The sequence below is a fragment of the Alternaria postmessia genome (genome assembly GCF_024291825.1).
Source record: "Alternaria postmessia strain BMP 2775 chromosome Unknown scaffold_146, whole genome shotgun sequence".
Lineage (NCBI taxonomy): Eukaryota > Fungi > Ascomycota > Dothideomycetes > Pleosporales > Pleosporaceae > Alternaria > Alternaria postmessia.
Window position 1 is genome coordinate 1 of NW_026260219.1, and position 16,536 is coordinate 16,536.

The window sequence follows — 16,536 nt, forward strand, 5'->3', positions numbered from 1 at the left end:
TACGAGATCCTGGCGCACTGGCAACAAAGTCTTTTGATTGCAGCTTTCGACGAGCAGCATCTTCATAGATCTTGAAGTTGGCTGATTGGACAGGGCGGAAGCGGTTCAGGCGAGACACTGGGGGATGTGCCTCGTTGAAACTAGTGCGACGAGCGTTCTGTTGTGGGAATACTGGATCAACTGGTGGAGGCACCTGGTTTACACGAAATGCGTCGTCATACCGAGCTGCCCATACTTCAATACGTGCTTGTTGACGGTGTACGTTCTGGAGGAGCTCGTTACCCTCGATCATGGACTGATTCAAGACCTCTCCATTCCCATCCACGATATAAAACATACGACCGGCACTATTGTGTGTTTGCGGCCAACGACGTAGAGCTTCATCGACAGTCACGACATCGCGACCATCGTGTTGCTGACCGGGCGTCAAGCGTAGCATGCCCGAAGGCAACGACGACTGTGACAGTCCTTGACCTTGTTGCCTGCGCTGGGGCATGATTGTTTGTCGAGATGGCGGTGCGGTTGGAACGTAATATCGTAAATCTTGATCATTCTGAACATGGTTGCCAGTGACCGAAACGTTCTCCTCAGCACGTTTCCGTTCCTGGAGCTTCTCGTCTGCAGTGAACTGCGACTTGTCCAATGGATCTGGACGTAGGGCTTTATCATCCGGATCGACGATTGCTCGCCTCTCTTCCCTGTCAGCAGCAGCAGCTGCGCGTTTGACGACAGGTTTGGAGTTTGGGCTAGCGCTTGGTGACTGGGTGGCTTTGCGTTTGCCTCTATCTTGCTTCGAAGTTGTACCGGCACGGGTGGCCCTTGGAGTTGACTTGTATGGCTGCGGATGTACACCTGTAAGCAATTCAGGAACACAATCTGACACTGGTTCGGTATGTTTGGTGCAATTCAATCCCTGCTTCACACAATGTTTGCATGCGCCTTTGACGTAGAAGGCGTCGCACGTAGCATTGTTGGATTCGCAGCACTCGTCGCAGACTTTCCAGCAGGAGTCTTTGATGTGACGCTGCTTATACGTTAGCAGTATACATCTATGGAATATGACTGAATTATGGACCTCTGTAGAATACTTCTTAGACATATGGGATTTGCAGCGTGGACAAGCATATACATTGTCACTGATAGTGCCTCCAAGGCGACCTTTTGCGCACGTGATTTTAATATGCTTCAGATTGTGCTGTGGTAATGTCAGCAAGTGAAGATTGAGATGTCTTGGAACTTACTTCGGCCTCTTTCTGGTCATCGTATGTGTTGTTGTTGTTGTCGCTTCGGTACTCGCCTGCAGAGTCTTCATCCACGTCTGCAACACCTGGGCCATCAAAGCTCACACTGCCCACCTCCGAAGAGGGGGTTTCTGAAAGTTCTGATAGAGACGAAGTGTCAGTAAGTGGAGTCGACACAGCCGACACAGCCTGAGTCACACTATATCTTGTAAGCTTTCATCCAAAAAGGCTCGCCCTAATTACAAACCTGCTCTGCTGTCGATCAGCATCCTTGATATATTCCATAATTATCTGTTACTTGTGTAACTCGCAGCTGGTTGATGTAGTAGTGATTATTGGTTTCTCTTCTGCTCTGTTCAAGAGTAATTGCTGAGGATGTAAAATCTAGACGCGCTAGGCAGAAATATTTTCATGTGTATACACACTGGTGAACTGTGAGGCTCGCTATAATGGGCCGGAGTAGACCCTGAAAAACGATCGCAAACGCTCACCGCCACTAAAAGGTCAGATATAGATAAATGATAGTCTGTGCATGTTGCGATTCAGGAACTTTGATGACGCGGCTTCGGTACATGTGTTTAAGGAGCAGGTTGGCCAAACGAGTGATACTTGGAATTGTTACATCATGCTCCTAGCATTGTCCGGATACGGCAATATTGCCTGTGGTAGTCCGTCTCCAACTCGGCTTGCGGAGCAAGAAGTGTCTGTGTGCAAACTGTGCGTGAAATATACACCAACTCCGTACATGCACCTCTTAGGTAGCCGTGCAGCCTAATCGACATGCGGATCATGGAATCTCAACGAACCATCTGGGTAGTACAAGATTGGCATTGTCGAGAGGCGCCAGGTGTTGTGGATGTGATTGGTTCAATCCGTAAGTCAGTCAACGTACTGCCGAGCATATAGACGGACATGTCGATCCATGAGAGAAATGAGTGAATACGAAGGCAGTCTGACTTAGAGAATGAAATGAGATTTTACAGGAATCTGGACGTATCAGAGTTGCTAGACGTGACTTTGAGCACGCTGAAGTACTTCAGATGGGTTTTGTCGTTGCGCGGAAGAGAAAGGCTAGGACCATAGAAGACTCGAATCTGAAAGGAGGGAACGAGATTTTCACTGGGTATGAAGGCAAAAATGAGAACACATAAGTGCGATGTGATGATCAGGTCCATGCAGATACGGTGACAGTGGTGGTTGACTGCAGGTTGACGCGAGAGATGAAGTGGAATCAAATCTGCGGCCTGTGCTCGTCGGCCCACTCTCGGTCGTCATCATTTCACAAACATCCAAGCTACCACGTCTGAGACATCTGACCAGCACATGCTTCCGCTTCTAACCTATGGAGACTTGTGCTCTCGATTGTATCGACACCTATTCGCCGTTGATCTCTAGTGTTGGCGGCTTCGGAAGGCTGATAGACTTCTCACGAGCGATAGTGGCTGACCTGACATGAGAAGGCGATCGTACGACACGTAGACAGTGCTTTTTTATAAGCATCACAATAAGTTTCCGTGTAATTTAGGTCGGTAGCAATGAATGCAGCAATTTCGCGGATGTACCCCTAATACCGCCGCCTCTTAGACCCCTGTCGTGAGAGTTTTAAGGATGAGAATCTTGAGTTGTCGCATGTATCGCAGCCATAACTATCGAGTATGGACACTGGTGCTGTGAAGCATCGATACAGAGACCTTGAACACGTCCCAATAAACCCAAGGCAGCCCGGATATAGTCTTTTGTGTCCATACCACATACGGAGTCTGTTGAGCGATCGATCAAGTCTGCAAGATACATACCTGCGTCTCGTCTACGGTACGTCATTACAAGCTTTGTGACAGCTGCTGTCCATCTTGCTCATCCGTACGCTATCTCCAGAGGCAAAGACGCTAGCTCTTCGGAGTCCATGTCAATTGCATCCTGAGCGTAGCCATAGAGCGCTTGTAACGAGGTTTCAAATTGCCCACCGGCTATCGTAATTTTCTTCGAGGACATGCTAGCTCTTGTATTGTCTGGCGTAGGACACCGTTATTCAGTCTGTCAGGACTGATCTTGATGAGGCAAAACTGATCCCGTGTGCGACTGAGAGGATGGTGCCGGTAGTGATCTGACTTTGTGTTGGCTGGAAATATGGCTTTGCTCATAGTGTATGTGCTCTGGTGAAACAGGGCGAAGGAAGCTGATCGCGGTGACCGCTCCTCGAGTGATAATGGTAGCTTGTGTAATCCGAAGGTCGATGGTGTATGTGTCAAGGTAAGCATACGGGCAGATTGCTCAGCCTCAGCCTCGATCATAGCCTTGGCTTGCATAGTCTAATATTGCGCCTTTGTCAGCATAAGGCGGGGAACATACAAGGGATCAATCGCTAAACCAGAAGTAATGAATTTTGTGCCATACAATGCCGCTAACCCAAACACCTTGCTAACGAAAGCAAGTTCGACAGACAGACAGATATACGCATACACAAAACACCCCCAATCATCATACACGGACCCTTACTCGACACTAACAGCTCTACTATTCGGATAACGCAGATCGTGCCCGTGAGATCTTATCCAAGAAGCGATGTTCTGTGGACATATTCACGAGTGATTAAATTCACGTAATCCTTGTTCAACTTTCTGAGATTGTCAGCACGAAAGATGTGGAAGCTGAGATCTTGATGTTCAAGACCTAGCTTCCTCAAGCTCGAGCTCCAACTGCCTGATGCGCTCATCCTTCTCACGGTCGGAAGGTTCTGACGTTGCAGCCTTGGCCTTGAGTGTTGAAACTTCACGCAGCAGAAGTGCGATTTGATCAGACTGGTCCGACATGACTCTGTTTTGCTGCTCCATGACCCTGTTCTGCTGCTCGAGCTGAGACTTGATGTCGCCTAGCGCATCGCGAAGGGCAGAGGCAGGACCACCGGCGCTAGGTGTGGAGGCTGGGGCAGAAGCGGCGGGCGTAGGAGTAGGCTCGGCGGGCGGGGCAGACCTAGCCTGGGAAGGCGCTGGGGTGGGTGTCGGAGTAGTCTTCGCGCTCTCGGGCTCCTTGGTAATGGCAGGGCCCTTGGTCTTCTCTTCTTGACGGGCAGCAGTGAAGGTGCGGCGCTCCGTTGGCTTCGGGATTTCCTCGAAGCTTGATGCGCTCTCATTGTCGGAAGTCTCGTCTTTGTCTGCAAACTTGGAAGCTGCTGATGCCATGGAGTCCTTGTTGTCCCTCATAGAAGGGGGCGGCCCACGAGAAGCTAATGTTGTAGGAACAGGCTCTGGCGCAGGCTTACTCTTGGGAGGCTCGGCCTTGACTGGGGAAGGCTGGCTGGTCGCGGGCTCGGAGGGCTTGTAATCGTTCTCCACCTCCTTGGGGGCCTCACCTTCGTACACGCTCTCGAGCGAGATCTTGGGAGGCGCTGCGGTCTTACCGCCGAACCACTCAGCTGCTGAGACACCAGGCTTGAGACCAGTTGTGGGAGGGTAGATGTCGCTCTGGAACATCTCGGAGCGGCGGGGTACGATAAAGGACACGGGCTCGACGTAGGCATCGTTGACGGTCTTGAAGCAGCGAAGGACCTCGTTCTCGTGCAGGTTGATACCTCGCTTGGGAAGAAAGGCGATACCACGTTGTGGGTCGCCAGACTTGTATTCGGAGAGGTATTCGAACTTGTCGTTTTCGTATTCGTAGTATCGGATGTTACCGTCACTGCGCGTGTTAGTAAAGTGGCTACTGGATTGGAATCATGTACGCACCCCTTGCCAGCAAGGTACAGACACTGTGTACCGTCGTCCCAGAAGGGCATGCATACACCAGAGATGGAGTCAAGGATCTGGAAGCCGCCAATGGGCTCCTTGGGGTTGCGCGGGTCCCAGAGACCAAGCTGACGGTCGCTCATGCGCGAGAAACCAGTAGTCGCGATGCGGTCGGTCTCACCCATCCATACGGCGCGGCTGTTCTTGGCACCAGGGTGGCCAGGAACTTCCTGGGCGGGCTTCTCCTGTCGCACATCCCATACGCGCAGCTTCTTGTCACGGCTCGTGGTGACGAGGAGGGATCCATCGGCGCTCCATGACAGCGATTGGACAATGTCGTTGTGCTTGAGAGTGAGTTGCGGCAGACCGGCCTCGACGTCCCAGAGCTTTACGGTGTAGTCGCCAGATGCACTAGCGAGGACGTTCTCGGCGGCGGTGTTGAAGAGGACGTGGCCAACCTTCCTACGGCAGTGTTAGATGCGAATGCAGACTGGAGCGCAACGTGGTACCTCATGTGGCCGCTCAGCTTGGCGACAGGAGCGACGTCAGCAGGCTCGTCAGCGTCGGTCCATAGGGTGAAGTTTTCGGGGACCTTCCAGATGCCGACTTTGCCGTCGTCGGAGGCTGAAGAGATGAGCGAGTCGTTGAAGGGAGACCTGCGAGCAATTAGCGCCGTATCCCTTGCATCCCATGCCGTGTGCGACCATACCAGTCGGTGTCGAGGACGGCAGCAGTGTGGCCGCGGAAGAGAGGAAGCTGGTCGGGAGCTCGGCCGCGCTCGTTGATGGGGATGACAGCAAAGGCGCCACCGCCGCTAGCTTCCCAGTTGACTGAGATGTATTCGGGGTTGGCCTGGAGAGGGTGAGCGCATGTCCGACGAGGTCGCGTGTGCGGATGGGCTGACCTTGATCAGGTTGGTATCCCAAGCATTCTTGGAGATGCGGAGGTTGTCGTAGCATTGCTCCTACGAGACTGTAAGCATACGCCGACGCATCGCCAGACGGCATGCAAACTGTACCTTCTTGGTGCCCTTGCCAAAGACGTGGCCTGGTGCATCTTGTTAGCATGGTAAGCTGGGCTGCAGTTGGACATCAACACTCACGATACTTGGAAGCTCGCACAAACCGGCCTGCCATTGTTGCGATGTGATGTGACCGGGAGAGGTGGCAGATGTGTAGGAATGACAGACTCTCAGGCCTCGGGCGTTGGACTATAAGAAGCGCTGAGGTTGATGAGAGGGCTATGCGACGGGTTTCGAGCGCGTGTTTCGAGTAGTCGCCCAGCAGCGCCTTGGCGGGTGGACCCTTTGATGCCCGCTCCAATCTCGCCAACGGTCCCTAGTCACTTCTTCACTCCACCACTCCACCTGCAATCCACCAATTTGCAGCTGTTTATGCAGCCTAGCCCTCGCTTCTACCTGGCAACCGCATGTTCGCAGCAAGATCTCCAGCTAATGAGTTAGCACTTGGTACCTCGAAATGGCAGATACAGGTAATACTCAAACTTCCTTTTTTTTCTGCCCATGTTTCTTCTTGTGCTAGTTGCATCTACATTTCCAAGTCTTTTTGTTTACTGTCAAAGACAGCACACAAAACATAGACGCGTGTCGTGCTACAAGACCTACACTTCTGCAAGTACTTTTCTACCCGCCCTCGCTTCAAGCATGCCCAGCTCTTCGCACTTCCCCCGCAGCCATATCGCCCATCCATCCTCGCCCGCGTTCAAGACAACATTTTCTTTCGGATAGACAACCCACTGTATTCCCGAGAGCGCTTTATCGACACCTTTGTTGAAGAGCTGCGTTTGTTCCTGATTCCAGGATTGGAAGACGTCGCAAAGCTGTTCGCGGACATGGTCCTTGTAAGCATCTTCGACGAGGTAGGTGTAGCGCTCCATATACTTGCGCCGTAGCCGTCGACTCTTGCGATCAACGGTTATATCATTCGGAAACTTCTCAGAACAACCATCCATAAGACGTAGATTTGCGATGCATCCATCGATCGCTTCCACGAACCCGGTCGCCCATATTAAGGCTTCTGGAACTCTGTTGCGGAACTCAACGGCATTTTCCAAATGTGTTGAAATTAGCGGGACGATGTAATAGTGCATCATGCCGAGTGCCATGCCTGCATTGAAGGGCTGATCGGTCTTCATCTGCATTTTGGCGATGATCGCGGGAATCTAGAAGTGGTATCCCATCTTCTTGACTGCAAGTGAGTTGAGTACAAACCTTCTAGTCCGCTTGATTGCCGCCTCTGGTGGGCTTAAAGAATCAGGAGCAGGCGCTGCCTGTTTAGTGCCCTGTGTCTGTGGAGTTGCCATAGCTGACAGTGGATGCAAAAACGAACTACGAATACTCAGGTTAATAATTTGTACACAGAGTACCTGGAGTGTCCGTTGGCAGCCAACAAGTGAATATCATGTTTGCGTAGTGTTGCGCTAACACTGTAGGAGTATGTCTTTGACGCTTCACGTTGAGCGACACGGTCGGCACAATAGCTTTGTAACCTCATTTCTCATCATGTCTTACATAACACCAATACCACTTCAGATACTATGGAAACACTGAGTCTGTCCCGGGTTTGGTAAAGCCAGGAACGCCAGAAGTTTGCCTGGGTATGCTCCTACCATGTTTTACATGACAAGGCTGAGCACATGGCGGCTGCAGGTGCTTACCCGCAACCGAACCAACGGTTGCAAAAGCCGATATGCAATCCAATATCGCAAGGAAATCTGAACAGGTAAGTATAGAGTGATTCAAACATCTCTAACCTTTCTCGAGTCGCCAACCTGCCATCTATCAGACCCATCTTGGAATGTCGGGTATCAACTCCATGGAAATCCCGCTCTACAGCACATGTGACTGCCGAGATAGCACACTCTCTTTTGTCGCCAACGTTCTTTCCATCTTGACGTTTGCTTACATCCTGCTAGCTGGTACCCTGTACCAGATAGCGGCCCTCTATCGGGTGAAAGGAAGCAGTGATTGGGCCGCAGTTCGGACGCGAGCGGCAAGACTACGAGACTTTGCAGGGCCGATAGAACGCAGAGATGCCATCAGCATTGAATTCTTCAATCACTTAGATGACCTGGAGAGAGAGATAGCGCACAAGATTCCGGGAGACAAGACGACTGGAAAGTGGCATCTGATGTGGCGGCAGTTAAAGAGCACATGGGATAGAGCTGAGATCGAAGAAAAGCTATCCGGGTTGGCACAGATGCGGTATGTTCCAGCCCGAATCCAACTGGAACCCCTACGGAGACGGAGCGCTATAAGATAGCAAGATGAAGACTGAAGCAAACAACAGTCTGCTTCTCGTCGAATGCAAATTGACTGATGCTGAGCAAGACAGCAAGGCGACTGAACAAGTGCTTGACAAAGCTCGCATTCAACTTGAAGAGTCTAAACGGCTATTTCTCACTCAGCTTAGGAACGAACCCAAGGAGCGGCGAAGGCGAACATTGGATGCGATCAAGAGCGAATCTGGCGAAAGAGAACGAGCAGCTTGGGAAGAGATTGAGGATGTGATTAGGAGGCTTGACGTAGAAGATGTGCAGAGGCGAAGTATGCGCACTTTTGTTGAGGGCGTCTGACAATGATTGTGTGTAGTGAAAGCTTGAGTATTCGATTGCGTTTGGTATACCATCAAGTATAGTGACCAAATGGTAGTGAATCACACCTCTCGTCCAACCCATGACCCACTTTTTGTTCTTGGCCCACATCTGACTTGGAAGACGCAGCGATTCAGCGTAATGCACTCCAAGAAAAAGATGTAGCTGTCTGACGATGATGACTCGTGGCTAAAGCGTGTTGGTGGACAAATAAAAAAGTGAGCTGGGGCGATGTCAAGGTTGCTGGAAAGTCGCTGGGGCCAATGCCTCGGCTCACGGGGACAGCGGCAATGAGGTCCCCATGCGTGGCTTGCGTGCGGAGAAGCACAACCCGCGAACGCGCCCTTTACCTTATTCTACCCAGATTTCCTGGCATCCTGCATGCTCAACATTACATATCCGACCCAAAATCGCCATGTCTGACCAAAACGAGAAAACCATCCAACCTGAAGCGCCCAATGTGGCCGACACACCTGATGTCAAGGAGGTGGTGGATAAGATAGCGGATGCCGCCCCCAGTGCGGATCCGAGGGACATAGACAGGACCGACTTGCTCGCAGGCGTGAAGAAGGTTGACCAGACAATCCTGAGGCTGAACAAGTGAGTGTCTCGTTATTCTGTCGCGACGAGGGTCATGGCAACAAGCTAATGTAGGGCAGACTCCTAGCTTCCCCAGGCGGCCTCTCCGCATTCCTCTCCACATTCAACTACACCCTCTATATCCTCGCGTACGTGCAAACCAAGTCGCCCTCCATCTCCAGCTTTGCCACCAAGCTGCTCTCCCTCATCCGCCCGGCCTGCGACGACACCAAGATCTCCGCGGCCACACTCCTGAACAATGGCACCGTGCCGCCCATCGCTGCGCTCGCAGTCCTCATCTCCAAGGCGCGCACAACGCTGAGACTGTTCGGCCTCTTCCCGCTATACGCGTGGCTGCGCTCGCTAGCCTCAGGCCCCAAAGCCGGCACAGATGTCGTTCTGCATAGAATCGCCATGCTGCAGGCGAGCAGCTACTTCTCCTACCAAGCGCTAGAGAACATCTCCCTCCTCGCCGACTCAGGCGTCATCGGACCCCGCTTCATATCCACCCTGAACCGCGGCGACTCCAAAACTGCGCGTCTATACCTGTACGCCTACCGCTGTTGGCTGGGTGGCGTGTCATGCGACTTCCTTCGCTTGATGCGCGAGTGGCAGCTCGAGAGTCGCAGGAGGGTGACTAGGAAGCAGATGGTCGCTGATGGCCGGGCAGTAGCAGAATACCAGGAAGAAGAAGATAAGAAGTTTGACAACCGGTGGTGGACCGACTTTGTCATCGCGAGTGCGTGGTTGCCCATGGCGCTACATTTCAGCAGCGCCACCGGTGGTCTGCCGGGCTGGAACCTGGGCTGGATGGGCGCCTGCGGTTTGGTTGCTGGCAGCACGAGGTTCAAGGCACTCTGGGCGAGTACGGCATAGAGGACCCATCATGGTGATGCGAGGTACTTGTGAAGACGATCGATACCATATACATGTATTCGAGTGCTTGTTCAGTTTGAAGTTGGAGGTCTGCATGCAGCGTTTAGCCTTGCTAATTCATGGCGTTTTCTGCGTTTCGAACACGAAGACAATGTACCCTTGTTTGAACGCTCAGACATCAAATATACTCGTTGCATGCACTAGAAGTGATGCAGCCCGGTCACGGATCGGGTATAAAGAATACCTGCATCCTACATGAACTAGCTGTACGGGGCAAGTCCAACCGACTATCATCCAGAAGTGGGGAAGTGACTATCTCCCGGGCACGATTACGTTCACCAAACCAACCTTACTCCCACTGCGGGTGACCGAAAATTGAGCTGGTAACAACGGTGCCATCCTCGCTCAAGCACCAATTCAACACCCTGTTTTACAAGTGTTATTCTCGCTTAGTACCTATAGCATCCAAACGCGCCTTAGAGATGGATGGCAATGATGTATGTTCGCAACTGCTGACAGCACAACACTGACTAATTGACGTTCAGGATCTTCGAGATGCGAGATTGCAGAAGCTCTGGGATACGAGGCTAGAGGGAGATGGTTTCAGCATTGTCGAAGCCAGTATCGATGACTACCGGAAAGCCTTCGACAAACAACAAGTCACCAGCGTTGACATCGTCATCAGCTGCCTGAATCGCATTGCGCAGTATGACACCATCCAAGGTTTGAATGCTTTCACAGTCCTCAACGAGAACGTTCTCCAGGATGCAGCAGCATCGGATGCACGTCGAGCACAGGGACTGAAGCCCCGTCCACTAGAAGGCATACCATACACAATCAAGGACAGCTACAAAGTGGCTGGCATGACAGTCACTGATGGCTCCCCTGCTCTCAAAGGCGTCATGTCAAGCGGCGATTCTGCTATTGCGGAGAAGCTTCGGGCTGCTGGGGCAATCTTGATTGGAAAGACTAACATGCCACCGATGGCTGCAGGTGGTATGCAGAGAGGCATGTATGGTCGTGCGGAATCACCTTACAACTCCAAGTACCTTACTGGAGCCTTCTCCTCGGGTTCGTCGAATGGCGCCGCAACTTCTATAGCTTCAAGCATGGCAGCTTTCGGTATGGGCAGCGAAACTGTCAGCAGCGGTCGAAGTCCGGCGTCAAACAATGCGATTGTCTGCTATACCCCATCGAAAGGACTACTCAGCTGTCGTGGACTCTGGCCGTTATACATTACATGCGATGTGCCCACGCCCTATGCGCGATCGGTCGATGACATGTTGGAGATACTGAATGTTATCGCTACGCCTGACGAAGACACAACCGGAGATTTCATACGCGAACAGAAACACGTTCAAATACCTCAACCGCCTTCAATCAACTACACAGATTTGCGCAACACCGATGCGTTACGGGAGAAGAGAATTGGTGTGCCAAAAATATACGTTGGTCAAAAAGATTCGGATCCGCATGCAAAACACACTCACGTCTCACCGGAAGTGATCGCATTATGGGAACAGACAGCCAAAGATCTCGGCTCTTTGGGAGCAGAGATTGTTTACACCGACTTCCCTCTGATAACGAACTACGAAAATGACTCAGTATCGGGCGAAGCCAACAACGTCGATGGTCGGCCTGCAAACTGGAATCTCCTCGAGCGAGGTATTCTTATCGCTCAGGCCTGGAACGCTTTCCTCGAAGACAACAATGACCCCAATATCAAGTGTTTAGCCGACATCAAAGATCCGTCAATGCTGTTTCCCAAACCACCCGACTACAAACCTGACCGCTTCCTCGAAGTAAGGAACTGGATTGATTACCCCGGTCTACCCAATATGGTGCAGAATGGAAGTATACATGACATTCAAGGCATGGAGCAAGCTCTAAAAGCCCTTGAAGCCCAAAGAAAACGTGATCTGGAAGACTGGATGGACAAGAATGAACTCGATGTTGTTGCGTTCCCAGCGCAGGGCGATGTCGGTCTTGCAGATCTCGAATTCGATATTGACAGCACGACGCATAGTCTCCAGAACGGTGTCAAGTACTCCAACGGCAACCGTGCCATCAGGCATCTTGGTGTACCTACTGTGAGTGTACCGATGGGTGTTATGAGTGAGAAGAAGATGCCTGTGAACATCACTTTTGCTGGCAAAGCATACAAAGACACCAAGCTACTAGAGTATGCGTACGCTTTCGAAAGCGCTACAAAGAAGCGTATACCTCCGCCCCTCACGCCCGCTCTACCCACCGACATTATTGCCCATGCATTTCCCTTGCCATCTGAAGACAAGCACATCATCGAATCTGTAACAGCCGCTGTCAACCCTTTGGGAGACTCTAATGACGTTGAAAACGAACTTTCTCTGAGCATGGACGGAATCTTACATGAACCTGCGTCCGAGACTCTGCTCCAAGTCTTTTTGGACGGTCATGTGGTGCACACTTCGGTGATCGAGAGCGCAAAGTGGAGTTTCTCAATCTCATATGCACTCAAGAGACCGGAAATTCTGGGTTGGGATCTCAAACCACTTCCAAAAAAGGATCTTATGGTCATCGTGGTTGTGAAAAGGTTGGATGGTGATGAAGGTATCAAGAAGGAGTCGAAGTTGCTGACGGTACCTGTTGATAGGGCTGCCGAGGTGTCTGTTCGGGACGGTGCATGACAGGCGCGTCTGTAGAGGCTATTTCATAGCGGCATGAAGTTAATCAGATCATGTTGATAGTGTATGGTAGAACAAATGAACCAGTCCTTAAGTATAAGCTGACTCAAGAACGTTCAGCGCTGCTTACGTAGTCTGACTTATCTCCAACTGTGGAAGGTTAGTTCTAGGGACACAGAAAGACGATTGTACTTTGGCTGTACTGGATGCCATCTCACACAGAGCCGCGGTCGAATAACTATCACTGACTTTGGTCACTGGGGTGAGAATGCGACGCGCCTTTGCGGTCAATTGAGGTGCGCAGAACTCATTGCCATGCAGTTGGCTTCGTGAGTACGCTACAGTATGCCACGAGTGGTTGCCGACTCTTGAGTACAGGCACAGACATCGTAGTGTTGACTATGCAATGGCGTAGGGTTGCGCTGATGTGATTGCGTACCCGGGTTACGCACACGTAGGCTGTTACTTAGATGGCACTGTCTGGGGGAGGGGGAGATACTATCTGCCATCCAAACTTAATACGTTAGAATTGACTCGAATCGCGCTCGAGCAAATCTATTCGGCACCCTAATTACGATCAAATGCATCTCTGAAGCGCTTGCAAAGTGTCTGATTTTTCCAAGCAGATCCTTCCAGTACCGCAACCGCCCGCTTTCTGGAGGCCAGATCAACAATGAAGACAAAGTTGCGTCTACCGACTGTGCTCTTGCTAATTAGTAGGGTGTTGCTAGCGCATCATATAACTAAACTCCAGGACCCACATAGTCAGCAGATGCCTGTTTCTTCTTGAGAAGGCCACATGCCCACTCTGAGTATCGTGCTCCTGCGTGATCTCGACGGACGTCATTGGGAGTTTGACTTCCACAGACCACGACGAGGCGAAGTTCATTAGAACAAGTCTCGCTATTCAACCGACTGGGTAATCATAGGTCAAACAACCCTTGACTGGTAAGTCATGACATGCTGGTACGTGGAGAGGGCATGGCAAAGTTCCCGGGGCTGTGGCAATGACACCGCAACCTTTCGATCCAACGTAGTTGATGATGAAGAACCATTGCTGCCGAACACCCCGCGAGCACTTAAAAGTATTGTAAGACTATGTTGCGGATTCTAGGCCTCGTCCTCTTCGCAGCATCTAATCAAGCGGGCAACATACCCAGACGTCTTCAATGCGATACAAGGACACTTGAGTATGTGCTTGCTGCTCACGGACCTTCGCTAGCCTTCTTTATGATCATAATATAGACGAAAAGGAAAGCTGTTAAGAATTAGGACCCAAGTCATGTAGGTCTCTCCGTTATGTACCACGCTAAACGAAAGAGTCGATCCGCTTGCTACGGATGCAGAGCTCAAATGGACGGTGAGATCCTATTTATTGCTGCGTTCCTCTACATTCCAATGGATACGCTAAGAGTTCCACGAGTGAAATGAACGCATTGATCGTGGTTGTCGCCACCCCAGGGGTGTGACAGTTCAACAACACAAGATTAACGTTCAGGAAACCGCCCTTCAATTCACCTGCATACCACCCGGCAATGCTGTGAGCCAGCCATCAAAATTCTCGCCGACCATGTCCTTGACATTACACCTGTTTTGTGTAGCAATGTTCTGCTTCTTAAGCGTTGGAGCTGACACGTAGTTGTTCCCATCCATGGCTTTCTGTAGCGAGTTATCCTTCCAGCCGAAGAGGTAGTCCGCATGGGTCGAAAACCCGGTCGCATCGCCACTAGACCACAAAAATGGCTGACTGCCGTCAGTGGGCCAGTCTGCCTTGTTGTTGAACTGCTTCGTGTCCCAGACAGTCTCAAGCAGGATTTGAGGAATACGAATGGGGTGCGTTGAAGGACATGCGCCGCCATTCTCGAATGTGCCGGTTGCCGGGTATGAGACGTGCTCACGGTGATTTGGTGAATCGAGGTTTACACCATCCCAGCACTGTAGGAGTCAATGATTCTGCCAAACACGTCTTCTTAGTGTATACTTAACGGTTGGAAATCTGTGATTAATCATGATACCCGCTGGGCACGGCTGCTTAGGAAACTCGAGCGTTTCTGGCTCCCGAGTACCCTCATTCTGCATACATATATAGGTTAATTGGCGAAAGTCGCGAGCTGCTTCGCGTGTACGGTACGAGACATCGCCAATTAGCATGCGGAACCCTGGCTTGAAAGCTGTTACTTTTGTAGTTTGCGAAGTGCTAAAGAGGGCGTCCGTCATATAATATACGACCTAGATGAATCTTAGACAGCAAGTAACATGATCATAGGAAAAGGTATGTACCATGCCGCCATTCGTACCCTCCATGCCTTGTTGCGCTCGTTGAGGGACGCGTTTGAAAGTACCGTTTTTTGCTTTAAAGTACACTACTGCGGTCCAATAGTTGCCTATAAGTATTTCATCAGCGTTGGGTCAAATCGGAAAAGGCGATGTAACACTGACTTAGGTCTTCGGTAAACTCGCAGGTAGTGCAAGTTGACTGCGCCGCTAGATCGTGACCTTTGGTAGGGTCCATCGTCACGTTGAATGAGTTCTGGTTTTATCAACAATTGTACATATGTCTCGCCGTAGGGGTTTCTTACACCTCCGATTATCTGATGAAGATGTGGCGACGGATTAGCTCCTGGGTTGACCAATGGGTCGAGTCGCTGAACGGTCAACTGTGCGCATCCGAAGCGTAATAGTCCTGCATTTACGCTAGCAAGCAACCCAAAGGCACTGATGATGGGTTGTAGCCTCATGGTGTTTGCACCCTGTTTACTTCTGTGTGTTGGTGCTGGCGATGATCTCTCTGAGTGATATTGTAGCGAATTCCGTACTCCATCTTTCATAGATAGCACAAGCGCAGTGTCTCGATGAGGAAATATCGAAAACTGCCGTCATCTTGAGGGTTGATGTGAAGAGCCGAATGCCAGGGTAATGTAAGCTAATATCGCGCAGCGAATGCGCGCTCGCCTGCCAAGGAGAATTGAACAACGTCTCCGCGTGAGCGAACATGTTCATCAGAAGCCTTCCAATGGAAAGATATTTTTGAAGCATGCATTCCGGGCTTGGTCTGGGATGAAGAGCGAAAGTATGGAAGACTCGGGACTATCCGCCCGACTATCTACAAGTGTGCCATCTGACCACGTCTATGACGATGACCTCTGTGTATTCAAGGTACCATCGGGTGTATGAAGTTACAGAATATAGTACTGTGATCATTCAGCGCAGTCTGCGATCGGATATATGAGTCCGCGCTCCTAGGTATCAGTCAGCTTTACTCGCATCGTCAAGCAGAGCAGATCAATACCATCCATCAACAGCTTTTGCACAGCGAGAGTTTAATCATCACAAACCCATCATGAATTTGATTATCACCGCTTTGATGTCTCTTGTCACCTCAGTTGCCGCCCAAACATATCCAGAGTGCACTGCCGAAGTCGCGCGAAGCGATGATTGCGCCGCTGTCATCAACGCAAACGCGTGCTACAACAAGTTTCGATGGAACGCGCAGACCTTGACATGCATAGATGGAAATGACAATGCAGTGAAGCAAAAGAAGGTAAAATTGAGTACGGTTGGTGACAAAGAATGCGAAGCTAACGAGAGCGGTGTTTGATAGGTGTGTGCTTGTTGCAGCTGTGTTGGAAAAGTTATGTGTGACTGGGCAACGAAACAGAAATACTGCTGAGAAAACCGAGAGCCGACGGACGGATTGTGTATATAGAGACAAATGTTCAACGAACATGTACACTGAACCATATAGTCTACATGGTACTTCGCTTTTTTTGGTTGTCGCATATTTTGCTTTCCTTTTGTTCCTGGGTAATGGCTCTGGAGACCGACAGGTAAAGTGACTTGTAC

General features: G+C 50.8%; 7 protein-coding genes across 7 annotated transcripts; 3 read left to right on the plus strand and 4 right to left on the minus strand.

Annotated features, from left to right (window-relative positions):
* Window positions 1-91: 91 nt before the first annotated feature.
* On the minus strand, window positions 92-1,099 carry J4E82_010827 (uncharacterized protein; the record flags this gene model as incomplete). Its single annotated transcript, XM_051737037.1, has 1 exon — window positions 92-1,099. A coding segment is annotated over one exon (1,008 nt), but the record flags the coding sequence as incomplete, so codon positions are not given.
* A 2,805-nt stretch (window positions 1,100-3,904) lies between these two features.
* CRN1 (Coronin-like protein crn1) lies at window positions 3,905-6,099 on the minus strand (the record flags this gene model as incomplete). The annotated part of the gene is made up of 7 exons (XM_051737038.1): window positions 3,905-4,916; window positions 4,964-5,425; window positions 5,473-5,619; window positions 5,673-5,815; window positions 5,868-5,927; window positions 5,982-6,010; window positions 6,066-6,099. 7 exons carry the CDS (start codon window positions 6,097-6,099, stop codon window positions 3,905-3,907), a joined length of 1,887 nt encoding a protein of 628 aa, XP_051583188.1.
* A 484-nt stretch (window positions 6,100-6,583) lies between these two features.
* J4E82_010829 (uncharacterized protein) lies at window positions 6,584-7,123 on the minus strand (the record flags this gene model as incomplete). The annotated part of the gene is made up of 1 exon (XM_051737039.1): window positions 6,584-7,123. One exon carries the CDS (start codon window positions 7,121-7,123, stop codon window positions 6,584-6,586), a length of 540 nt encoding a protein of 179 aa, XP_051583189.1.
* A 656-nt stretch (window positions 7,124-7,779) lies between these two features.
* On the plus strand, window positions 7,780-8,557 carry J4E82_010830 (uncharacterized protein; the record flags this gene model as incomplete). Its single annotated transcript, XM_051737040.1, has 2 exons — window positions 7,780-8,186; window positions 8,245-8,557. 2 exons carry the CDS (start codon window positions 7,780-7,782, stop codon window positions 8,555-8,557), a joined length of 720 nt encoding a protein of 239 aa, XP_051583190.1.
* Window positions 8,558-8,990: 433 nt separating this feature from the next.
* On the plus strand, window positions 8,991-10,030 carry J4E82_010831 (uncharacterized protein; the record flags this gene model as incomplete). Its single annotated transcript, XM_051737041.1, has 2 exons — window positions 8,991-9,175; window positions 9,235-10,030. 2 exons carry the CDS (start codon window positions 8,991-8,993, stop codon window positions 10,028-10,030), a joined length of 981 nt encoding a protein of 326 aa, XP_051583191.1.
* Window positions 10,031-10,512: 482 nt separating this feature from the next.
* Window positions 10,513-12,696, plus strand: J4E82_010832 (uncharacterized protein; the record flags this gene model as incomplete). Its single annotated transcript, XM_051737042.1, has 2 exons — window positions 10,513-10,527; window positions 10,576-12,696. 2 exons carry the CDS (start codon window positions 10,513-10,515, stop codon window positions 12,694-12,696), a joined length of 2,136 nt encoding a protein of 711 aa, XP_051583192.1.
* Window positions 12,697-14,202: 1,506 nt separating this feature from the next.
* J4E82_010833 (uncharacterized protein) lies at window positions 14,203-15,431 on the minus strand (the record flags this gene model as incomplete). The annotated part of the gene is made up of 5 exons (XM_051737043.1): window positions 14,203-14,628; window positions 14,680-14,922; window positions 14,974-15,077; window positions 15,133-15,223; window positions 15,273-15,431. The coding sequence occupies 5 exons, from the start codon at window positions 15,429-15,431 to the stop codon at window positions 14,203-14,205; spliced, it is 1,023 nt and encodes a 340-aa protein (XP_051583193.1).
* Between the last annotated feature and the right edge of the window lie 1,105 nt (window positions 15,432-16,536).